The 12,190-nt window shown below is 38.2% G+C and overlaps 1 protein-coding gene across 1 annotated transcript in view; it reads left to right on the plus strand.

The window, feature by feature from the left end:
• The window catches only part of ATP10A (ATPase phospholipid transporting 10A (putative)), a 110,396-nt gene that overhangs the window by 96,592 nt on the left and 1,614 nt on the right, over nt 1-12,190 (plus strand). The window contains exons 15-20 of the mRNA XM_014892538.2: nt 1,128-1,204; nt 4,564-4,689; nt 8,817-9,017; nt 11,211-11,291; nt 11,382-11,486; nt 11,838-12,025. Of these exons, the coding sequence (XP_014748024.1) occupies nt 1,128-1,204; nt 4,564-4,689; nt 8,817-9,017; nt 11,211-11,291; nt 11,382-11,486; nt 11,838-12,025 (778 nt within the window). The remainder of the gene's footprint in view (nt 1-1,127; nt 1,205-4,563; nt 4,690-8,816; nt 9,018-11,210; nt 11,292-11,381; nt 11,487-11,837; nt 12,026-12,190) is intronic.

Raw genomic sequence — 12,190 nt, forward strand, 5'->3', positions numbered from 1 at the left:
CTCTACAGCTTCCTGAAAGGTGGTTGTAGTGAGGTGAGGGTTGGTGTCTTTCTCCAGGCAGCAACTGACAGCACTAGAGGACACAGTCTTCAGCTGCACCAAGGGAAATATAGGTTGGATATTAGGAAAAATATTTTTACAGAAAGGGTGATAAAGTGCTGGAATGGTCTGCCTGGGGAGGTGGTGGAGTCACCATCCCTGGATGTGTTTAAAAAAAGACTAGATGTGGCTCTCAGTGCCATGGTTTAGTTGAAGTGTTAGGGCATGGATTGGACTCAATGATTTCCAACCTAGTGATTCTGTGATTCTGTATCACACAGTCACAAATACCTCAGCTTTTTCTGGTGAGCAGATACCACTCTTACACATGCCGACAGCAGGGAAACTGGTGATGTGTGGTGTGCCCCTCAGCCACTGAAGTGTAAAGCCAAGTGTCCTGTCATAAGCTAATACAGTATCATTTTCTATTAGTACACTGGCTGTAAATTTAAGAGGCTAAGAACTAAAACATACCTCCTTCTAGTATTCTATCTATGGCACCTATCACCTGTGGTATCATCATTGGAAGCAGAGTAGGGCTCTGCAGCCGTTCCAATTAAGTCTACCAGTCTTGAGTGTATTAAAGATCTCAGACTGGTCAACCCTACTGTCTTCACTTTTTCTTTCATTCATCTACTTTTTAACTTTCTTTAGTACTTTTACGGTGTAGACATTTTCAGTGGCTTTAGGCTGTCTTGCACATTTAATTCTTAGTCATACCTGATTGCAGGCAGATTTAATCAGGAACCAGAAGTATTGGGGATGCTTATTCTCAGCCTTCTACTGTTTTACTATTGGTGCAGTTCAGGCCTGATACCTGAATTTTTGGTATTACTAAAAAGAGATGGATTTGTTTTATTGTTACTTTCTTGTGATAAAAAGGTCTAAAAAGATCAGAATGTCTTGGAAACTTTGCAAGCTTTGAACCCATATTCTAAAGGTGTATCCTTTTCTACCACACATCTCCCTTACACTTAGTAAATGTCTCTCTAAACTATATTCAACAACAACTGTTTTTCCTTTGTTTTGTTGCTGTCAACTGTTGATGGTCTGCGAGTGACAACAAAACTGCATTTTGTCATCTTTAGGTGATGGTGCTAATGATGTCAGCATGATCCAAGTGGCAGATGTTGGTGTGGGGATCTCTGGTCAAGAAGGCATGCAGGTAATCTTGCTCATGCAGTGTAAAGCATTCCCATGAGAGTGTGAAACAGCCACTTTCTATAGGTCAGATTGTTCAGGCTACCTCTGAATAGTCAGCACAAAAAAAGGAAAAGCAGAAACTTGTGCTGAGGAGTGCCAATTGTGTCTTAAGGGTTCTTTGAGCTTGAGTTTGAGCTCATGCTTATTCTGAGATATGTGATGAGTTTACACACTCTCTGCCTTCTCAGAAAATTGAACTTAACAGATTCCTCTATGCAATATGATTAAATAAATACTTAGCTAAATAATTGTTTAAAGGGAAAAAAAAAGGCTCAGCTATGTATTCTTTAGGAAATAAAGGTTCATTTTATTCTGGCTTTTAGTCTCCTCTCTCCTGTATTGCCTGGGTATACTTCCTTCTATGGAGTGGCTGCACAAGCCAATACAACTGGTGTAGCTTATTTGTGTGGTGTGGTAGTGATCCTTAGCCCAGCCACTCAGACATCTCTCTCACTTTCAGACAGCAAAACAGTAAAGAAAGTAGAAATTATGGCCCTTTGCAGAACCACTGCTCCTTACACCTTACAGCAAGTCTTGGTTTGGCCACATTTCCAGTCACAGGGAATAGTAGGATGAGGATGCTTGCCTTGTAGTCTTCTGGATGTGTTCCACCTATGATTATTGCATTTACCACTGTGTAAGAGGCATTTCTCTCATCCCCAGAAGAGAGGATGTTTATGATGTATGTATTATCTCAGTCTCCTCTACTGCTAGTGCAGATCACTTGCAGTGTTAGGACCAGACGTGGCAGTAAGACACAGAGAATGAGGAGCATACCTCATTTCCACAACCTGCCTTGTATTTGGGCAGGCTGATTGCATGAGAAAATAGAGTAGCTGAGTATATGTCAAATAGCTCTACAGGGAAAGTGGGAAGTGTTTCCATCCTGAGGACCTGAGCAGATGAGCATGCTCCTTAACTTAGTTACCAGTGGGAGGTTCTCTGACCCAAATTGCATTTTTTGCAACATTGGCTGGATGTTTTGCTCAAAAGGGAAGAGAGGCCTCCTTCACACAGTGCACAAGTTGGCTATAGAGTTTTATTTCATGGCATTTCATGAATGCTGTAATATATTTGGGTCAACACACAAACTTATGAGACAAAAATTTAAGTGAGCTATGAACTTGGGTATCAACTTTATGCATTTTCTGACTCCAGATCAGCAGAAGCTAGGACTGGAGAAAAGTCAGTAGATATTTTTCTTATTTGTCGTACACTTTTCAATGTATATGCATCTTCAAATCCTGCATAACTTCTGCAGTATCACTCTGCAAGGCAGTCCAAGCTCCAGAGAGCTGAGAGAAGGCTGGCTTTGTGGGCTCCGCTCCAAACCTATCAATTAAAAAAAAATCGGCTGCAAACCTTTTTCTTAGGTCTTACCACCTATTATGAACTTACTAATAAGCTCTGTCATCTGTGTATTGATTCGGATCACTTTTTTCCTGATGCAGACATGGACTGCTCATAGCAATTTTTTTTTACTCCTTACCCCTTTATGCCACTTTTAGTTGAGCTCAAACACTTAAAATAACCAGTTCTCAAATCCCCCTGGCTTTTGCAGTGTATCCAGATCCGAAAGCTATTTTTTCATTAACTCATTAAACTACCTGGTTTTATTTCTAAATGAAAGTTCAGCAGAGTGGAAAATGTTTATAGATCCCTTCCCTTACTGCAAGTCCTAAGGAACCACATAGACTTCTTTACTATAAAGAACTGTCAGAATTGTACACACTCAGGTACTCAGAAGGTGTTGAGCCTTTAGATGCCTAAGGCAGCAATACTTTCTGATTTCTTTTCTTTCCACATTCTATAGAAGCATGTGGAGCTGGAAGAAAAAAAATTAAAATGTGAAAATCAAGTGGGTATTCTGAGCCTAAGTAAACATGCAAATGTAATTGGATAACATATATTTCTCTCTGTGTTCCTCACCATAATAAAAATGTAATAAAACAAGAAAAAAATCGTGACACTTCTCACAGTCTGCTGAGAAGTATTATGTTGGAAGCACAAATGAAGCTAACGGCTTTGTTTTGACATTGGAATAGGCTGAGATGGGGTGGAGGACAAGGAAGCAGACATAGCATAGCTGTGTTCTCCTGCAAGATAGCTGTGTGTCTGCAAGACAAATCAGACTTCTGTGCAGAGAGGTTATAACAAGTGTGTCTCAGTACCTGAGAAATCCTAGGATGTGTCAACATATTAAAAAGTGCTTCAGTCCTTATATATAGATATATATATATATACTGCTGAAATTGCAATGCATTCTTACACCTTCTCTTGCATACTGTTTTAGAGTTTATTTTAATAGCTTCTACAAGCACCTACTTGGGAAAGCTGAGCCCTTTTGATGTTTTACCAAGAAAGAGAATTAGGAAAAATTTAAAAGGAAATATGTCTCTCATTTAAAAATACAGCCAAAATATATCCAGCAGAGTATAAGGAAGATACTGCTCCTTTGGAAGTTTTCACCTTTCCTCCTATTTTTGCTGAACTGAATTGTGAGAAGAAAGGTGATACCAAAATAGAAAATGAAGTGTAGAGTAATATTAAATTAAATCTTAGTGTGATCCTAGGGATAAGGAAAATCATGAAACAACCATGATAACACAAGTAGGTCTCATCTAGATACACAGTACCCTGAAATTTAGTCAGAATTCGAGAGAAACTGTGATTCATTTTGTCAATGTTATCTGACAATCTGCACAGTCCCAGAGGACTCTCGTCTAGTGTGATTTTTTATCATACAGTTACAGAAAATATGTGATTTTAAAAATCCCTCAAAATACTGATACCTCAGGAGAGCCAAGTAAACTGTATAAACCAGGTCTGTAAATTAAATTAAAACTAATATTTTTATTGTTTTGTGTGATGCAACCACTTAAATTCTGCTGTTCTTATCTTATTCTCTGGAAATTAATTTTGCCCTGTAAGTACGCTGTAGTTTTTAGAGAGAAAGATACAGCCACCAAGGTCTTCACACATGAACTCTGAGCCTTCATGCTCATGCAACTGCAATTGCCAGCCATTCTTCCACCTCTTGCTTTTTGTTGTTGCTTGTCACCATCTGCAATGTAGGCTGTAATCTCCTCTTGGTGAGGACTGGGTTGCCTTGCATGTCCTGCCAAGCTTCTGCGTTTGGATATTTCAAATGGGTATTTCAAATCCATGCAGCAATAGCTGCATTTCATAAGCACTGTCATGAATTTCATTCTTCATGAGTACAACTTCCAACACTGTAGGAGTCGAGAAGATGACTGGATTCATTGTTAGTGTTGAAGGTGGTGCTTTACAATAATGATTCCAACCTTTGTTTCATTAAAGGCGGTGATGGCAAGTGACTTTGCAATCCCGAGGTTCAGGCATTTGGAGAAGCTTTTGCTTGTTCATGGCCACTGGTGTTATTCCCGACTCGCCAACATGGTGCTGTATTTCTTCTACAAAAATGCAGTAAGTGTTTTACTTGGCAGCTTTATGGCACCACATGTTTCTAGGGTTTATTTTGTGCTAAGTGAGCATTAGGTCAGCCTTCAAATGGTTTATAAATAAGCTGCAAAGAAATTTGCAGAGCTGAAAGACAGCTGGCTGCCATTTGCAGGAATACGGGACCCACTCTATAACAGCTACAGTGTGCTGCTGAATGTGCAAATTAGGTAACACAAATAACAAGCACTGCTGAAGAAAAGTTTCTTTACAGAGCAGTTTTGCAGAATTTAGCTGGCTGCATGCAGGAGTCTTCAATGCCAAAGCCATCCAGCATTGGCCCCAAGTAGCAGTTGAGTGTGTTCTCTCTTCCTGACTGTATTATCATTGTTTATGAATCACTGTACATATTTCCTAGTGACTTGAGATATTTTGAGTCCTCTCTGTGTCTCAGATGCAGAGACTGGGAAGGTTTTTTGCCTCGGTTTGTCTTATTTCTAACTAATCAAAAGAGTTCATTTGAAAGGAAGCACACGGTGGTAAAGAACAGACGACGGGTCTGTGTTTCCTCCCTGGTGTATGAAACAGGACTCATTCCAGTACTGGGCATCAAGCCAGAAGCAGCTCAACTCCTTGGCCTCAACAAAGGCCCTTTGCATTGATCTTGGAGTACAAAGATGATTGATTGAAAACAGCCTAACAAGGAAACCAAGAACACCACCAGCTGGGTGGGAGTCACTGGCAGGCACATATATTTGCTCACTTGAAACAGCTACAAATTGCCTTGGGAGCAAGGCATATGAAGAAACAAGAAAAAGAGGAGAGAGAGAGAGCTCTCATACCTCTGTTTGTTTCAGAGGGCAATATATGAATTGTGTGCAGGAGACAGGATTTTGTCCTCAGTATCAGAAAAAAGTGGCTTTCAGTTTTGTAAAAGTTGCTTTCCAGTTTTAATCTAATCCTCAATTTTTATCAGAAGAAAACCATAAATTGCTCAAAATTTTGAGCATCGCTGGAATACCTAAGGGTGCTAAAGGATTAATGAAGTGTCTTTTTGTTAAAACAAGCATGTTAAAATGCATTCTGGGGTCAGAGCAGAGACTGCATGCAAGTGCCCCTTCAGACACAGAAGAATGAAGGGACTTTGTGATCTGAGCTTCTGCTTGAGTCAGAAATAGCAAGCAGATTTAAATAGTGCTGCACTGAGTGGAAAGCCACCTGTTGAAGTACAGTGGTGGTGTTCAGATACATCAGTTTTAGGGCTTGCTCCTGAATGATGCTGAACATCTGTACTCCCACCCCCAACACTGGATGTTTCCAAGATAGCCAATGACAGTATCAAATCTGAACTTCCAAGAGATGTATACATAGCCATCTTATATTAAAAATTAAAAAAATAAACACAGAAGTAATTACATAGGACACTCCAGCAATCAGCAGCCAGAGATACTGTTTATATATTGACCCTTTTCTCCAGCTTGGGTAAAACCTTCCATTTTCTTTGGTACAACTGCCCTTGATTACAAGTATTATTTCTCATGCCATTTTTAATAAGACATTTTCAGAAGCTACTGCCTCAAGGCTAGAAAATAACTGATCTCTTTGTGTTCAAAGCTTTCTGAGAAATACTTGTTGCTTCTGGCTCTAATCTGTAGTTGGATATCCAGCATATAGACATTAATATGTCTGACACAGTGCCTGCCCTTAAGGAAAGATTGTTGAAAATGGAAAGATAGGAGCACCTGAACCTTTTACAAGGAGACTATTCTGGATGATTCTCCACAGAGAGTCAAGATAGCTACACTGCAGATGTTCTGCAAGTTTTCTGTTTCCTCAAGTGTTTTTTTCCCCCCATTTGTTCATAATGTGTAATTTTCTGTTCTCACTAGAACCTCTCTAATTTAAAATTTAAACTTCACATTGCTGCAAAAGCCATTTGGAAACTTAAATTACTTATCCAAGAAGATGTTTGGCTTCATAGAGATGATAAAAATACAAGTAAAATATAAACTAAAACATAGGATGACTAGAAATATCTGAGCTTAATGAAAAGGGATTTCAAGTAAACAATTTTACCTGCACATCTTCTTCCCGTTTATATATTATCTCTGCAAGACAGACTGAAACTTTTTTGACATATACTTCATTCACTGAGAAATTCTCTCTGGACCACATTCATAAAACAGTCTCATCTGGCAGGGGAAGAAGGGAAACTTTTTATTTAAAATCTTTATGTAAATTTGTTTTGTCTTTTTCAGAGAGGTAATACACAGAGGCAAGAGAGAACATTTGAAATAAAATTAATAACTTGTTTAATACAAAATAAAATTTCAGGAGAAAAAAAATCTGATTTAAGCCTCATTTATTTGTATAACTTTCTTCCACAGCACTATTAAGACCCATAATAGAGGTGGTCAGAATATTTTCAGCTGACAGTATTTTCATCAAACTACCTATTTTTGCCAGAGACAAACTGTTTCCAAGACAGGTTAGCAAGGCTCTAGAGAGCAAATTAACTATGTCCAGGATTAGCTGCATTTTGTTTTAAAACAGTGAGAAAAAAGTAAATTCACATATTTATTGTAATTTCTTTTTGAGAAATTACTCAAGAAATTTTATTTGATTTTGGGTGTGGAAAATAAATAATTTTCAAAATATGCTCAATTTTGGAAGGAAACTGCCAAGTCCCAGACAACTGTACTAAAGAGGGTAAGTTTTGGTAACTCAGTCTTGTTTGGGCCAGAGGAGGATATTTTCCTTGAACTACATTTACAGAAACCTAGGTTAATTTATAGAATGGACTCACTAACAGTGAGGTATATTTGCTGCTCATATACAAACCATTTCAATCTAGTGTGTAAACATTGCCTGAGCATTTATCTACTTCATGTATATATGTTTGTGTATATATATATATACACACATGTATGTACATTTATGTACTGCAGGACTGACCTCTTATTCTGTGGCAATTCCCCTTTACAAGACAGGTTTACTCTCCTTAAAGCAGCTTTCACTCACTAAGCACACCCATAGCCTTTTTTTTGTTCTATGTTTAATTTTCAACCACATTTGGGCACACAGAACAGATCTGTATTTTCCTCTGTATATCTAAAATTCATGAAGGATTAACATTCTCCATCTGACTGAAAGCTTTTTGAGAACAGAATACAAAAAGAAGAGGAAGTGAAAGGAGAGGTCATGTCATTTCCCATCTTCATCGTTAAAAGGAGGAAAACCCTCAAGAGTTTCCAACAATTTTCTGGTTTTAATCACTTCACAAAGAATAATAAAAATTTTAGTTTTAAGAGAACCAAGCCTGGGAATTTATTTCCTTCTCTAGGAAGCTGGTCACTTTTTTCTAGGCCTCATATCCTTCATCAGCATCTGAAATCAGCATCTTTCCTGAGCCCTCTGGATTCTCCATGCTGAACAGATTGCAGAAAAAATGAGTTGTGTCCCTTGTTTCTTTTTGGATGATTCCAACCCGAGTAGATGAACAACCCCTCTTCATCTCTGTATGCATCTGATTTCTTCATAGAGCTGAAGAAGAAGGGAGATTGAGGAATCTTTACAGCACTGCTAATTTGCTGAATGTCAAAGCACAAAGATTGGATAGTTAAGACAACTTTTCTAGACCTTACGGTTTCACCTCCTTACTGTTGCTGGTCTCATGTTAGTCTTACAAAAAAGGTCTGCATTTATCTGTTGTAGACCACAAAAGTCTCCCAAAACATCTCCAGCCAGCAGAGGCTATTATTATGGAAATTCTTGTTCTTACAGTAGTCATGTAAGTGCTGTGACATCAGTACTCATTTATCTAGAGGTCAGTGGTGGTTGGGAGAGCTTTTTACAATTGGTTAAATTGCACCTCAGTGTTTCACCTGAACTGAAAGTTAATTTTGTGTGATGCCCGAGATCTGAGGTTCCAGCAGCACAAAGACTTCCAGGTGTGCCAGATGTTTGCAGCTTAGCCAAGTGGTCCATGCATCAGGAAGTGAGCTAAAGAGTAGGTGTCCTCACAAGGATTGCTCATGTGTTCAGCATTCCTAGATAAGTCCTTGCAGAGCTGGAATCAGAATGGTTTCAGAACAAAGTGCAATGATGGTCCTCCTTATCTTGTTATATTTACAGCATTGCTTGTTCTGTTTCAGATGTTTGTGGCCCTTCTCTTCTGGTACCAGTTCTACTGCGGGTTCTCTGGCTCATCGATGATTGATCAGTGGTATCTGATCTTCTTTAATTTATTCTTCTCTTCTCTACCACAACTGATTACTGGTGTACTGGATAAGGATGTACCAGCTGAAGTGTTAATTGCTGTACCTCAGCTTTATAAAAGTGGACAGAATATGGAGGTAAAAACTTCTTGATTCCTGTAATTTCTTTCCTGAATATCTTTAGTTTCAACTGAAAACCAGCCCTGGTCCCAAAGGGTAGATGACAGGTAAATACAGTCTGAGAAGTCAGTGTTATTACTTTGTGGTATTTCTTATCTGAGTCAAAATGCCAAAAGTACACCTAAACAAAAGACACACAAAAAAACAAAGCTCCATACTTGGCCCCAAACAAACCAGCCATATTTTTAATACATGACAGGAGAGAAGGCTGGATTAATTCAGCCTAAACTGAACACCTCCTTCATGGTCCACAAAAAAAAAAACAAAGAAAACAAAACCAAACAGATTGCACCCTGTAGCTGGTGCAGGCTTTTACAGAATAATAACCTCACAGTACTTATTCAAAACTTCAGTTCCCAGCCCTTTACAAAAAGAAGAGAAAGATGGCCTTGGTAGTAAGCACGATAAACTTAGTCTCTGAAGGAGGTAGTCACAGGTGACAGATTCAGCTGAAATATCTGTTGAAAACACCTTGTCCCCATCTGCTTGAATTGCACAACGAAAACAGAAGGAATTGCAGGAGGAATTTGAGCCAAACCATTCCTGGTAATTACAGGTACAATGTACTGTGGGAAAACCTTGCTGCTTGGCAAAACTAACTATACAGGGACGTTGTTTTGAAGGCAAAAGCCTTCTTAAAAGTGTCCTACAAAGCAGTCCTCTGAGAGGACACGGTAAGTGGTTTTTGCCTCTAACTTTACACCTATATTTGGTACCCTACACATGTAGTGGCATTGCTAGATACTCTCCTGGAAAAATGAAAGGAGAATTTGAGTGTAATTTATTTCAGTCCATTAGTCCAAACTCTGTCCTTTTCATCTGTTGTTTTCTGTTTTCTACATTTCTTCTGTTTCAGTGCATCACACTTGAAAGATCTGTACTATTAATACCTTCCTCTCTTGCACATTTTTAGGAAGATAGAAATGTTGTAATGCCTTAAGGCTTGTTGGGAGGTTATGTCTGCCTGTCTTCAGCTGGAAAACTGAGAAGTCTCCCAGGTTCACAGAACAGTTATTTTTTATAGAGAAGCCCAGAGATCATTCTAAGTTGTTTTTTGTTTTGGTTTGGTTTTGATTTTTTTTTTTTTTAATCTATTGATTGTATTCTTTCTATAGTTACCTAAAAAGGCATTTTTAAAACTTTAAAATCCTGTTTCAGGTAGGATCTCTTTCAAAAAGGGCCCATAGTATTATAGAATAGTTTAGATTGCTCTGGAGACCATCTGATCCAGACCCCTGGTTAAAACAGCTTCAAACCTGGATGAGGTTTCTCATGTCTTTAACGAGTCCAGTTTTGAATGTCTCCAACACTGGATATTCCACAATCCCTCTAAAAAACCTGATGCAGTAATTAACCATGTTAGTTCAGGAGGCCAAGTAACACCATAATTCTTTCTAAGCATCTTTCCATTGCCATTTTTAGTCTGTAATGATATTTCCCCAAAAGAAGACTTGGTGAACCCAGTTGTTGGAGATGTAGAATATATACCAAAATTATATAAACATTTTGCCATTTATACATTATTTTTCCTTACATCTAGGTCCCTTATATGACCATTCATACCCCTGCAATTGTATATTTCTGTAAACCAAAATGTTAGTTTAATATTGGTTTTAGCAAGCAATTTTATGCACATACTTAGAGATATGTGTGTATATATATCTATGTTTTATATACATATTTATAGCATATATTACTGCATGAATTGCCACTAAAGACCTTTGTTGTGGATGTTCTCTAAGTACATGTGCATTTTCTGTTTTATTTTCTGCTAATAAATACCCTGTGCTTGTGCTTATGTGATGTAGAGCCCATTTATTCATGTTCATTAGTGGTCTGACTGTAGTGCATAAAATAGGGCACCTTCATAAATGTTTCCTGGCCTAAGCATCAGATTCAAATTACACCCTCTGCCAGGAAAAAAAAAAAAAGTCAAAATACTTTCATCCCAGAACAAAGTGACTTGCAGGTAGACTGTTCGTCCACCAGGGCAGCTAAATGATTGATAAAGTTACGAAGCTATTTTCCCAAGCCCTTAAAACTGCCTTTGAAATATGGCCCTCAAAATACCTATCCTGGCAGATAGGTATTAAGATCTGATTTTTTATTATTATGATCTGATTTTCTTTTTTTTTTTTTTTAATGACACAGGAGTACCAACCACACATGTTTTGGATGAACATGATTGATGCTATGTATCAAAGCCTGGTTTGCTTCTTCATCCCCTATTTTGTAAGTGTTTGGTTTAAGCCATTCTATTTCAAGCATTTGGAGGAGAACTGGCAACATAGCTTGGGCTAAATTCTGTCTTCTTTCTTACAGACTTACTATGATTCAGAGGTGGATATCTTCTCTTGGGGAACTCCCATCACCACAATAGCTCTTTTCACCATCATCCTGCATTTGGCCATTGAAACCAAAACTTGGGTAAGGTACCCACAGCCTACATAGAAACTCACTGGCATAGACATAATTCTTCTCTTAGTGACACCTTTCAAGAACATAAGATGGTTGCTTCTTTCCCTCAGCACATTCTGTTTTTAGCAGGCACTTTAAAAAAGCATGGCAATGGTTTTAAAATATGATTTGCAAGCAGCTTTGGAGTGTTGTATTTATAATAAGAATTTTTAAATATACAAGGCTCTAAACTCTTTGCTGTGCATGGATTTGACTCCAGAAATTAAGAAGTCTTAATTTAATTAAGTCACAGCAAACTTCTCAGAAATATAAAGAATCATTATACTTATGTTGTTGGGGTTTTTTTGTTTGTTGTTCTAGACTTTTCTCCACTGGTCATCTTGCATCTTCAGTATCATTTTATTCTTCTTTGTGGCTCTGGTTTACAATGCTTCCTGCCCAGTCTGCCATCCTCCATCCAATCCCTACTGGACCATGGAAAGGCTGATGGGAGACCCTATGTTCTATTTCACTTGCATTATATCACCAGTTGTTGCATTGCTACCCAGGTATTGTATCTTCTCTCATATCTTTTCTTGTATGTAAAGGCACTTTATGCATATGATTGGGAGAGCAAGAACATTTTCCACTCCCCATCTTTTGTTTTGCCTGCCAGCCAACTCAGCTTCTTTAAGCAGCTGATTAATTGAAGTCAGGTTGTCTAAACTATTCTG

Source organism: Sturnus vulgaris, chromosome 2 (genome assembly GCF_052056855.1).
Source record: "Sturnus vulgaris isolate bStuVul1 chromosome 2, bStuVul1.hap1, whole genome shotgun sequence".
In the NCBI taxonomy this organism is placed as follows: Eukaryota; Metazoa; Chordata; class Aves; order Passeriformes; family Sturnidae; genus Sturnus; species Sturnus vulgaris.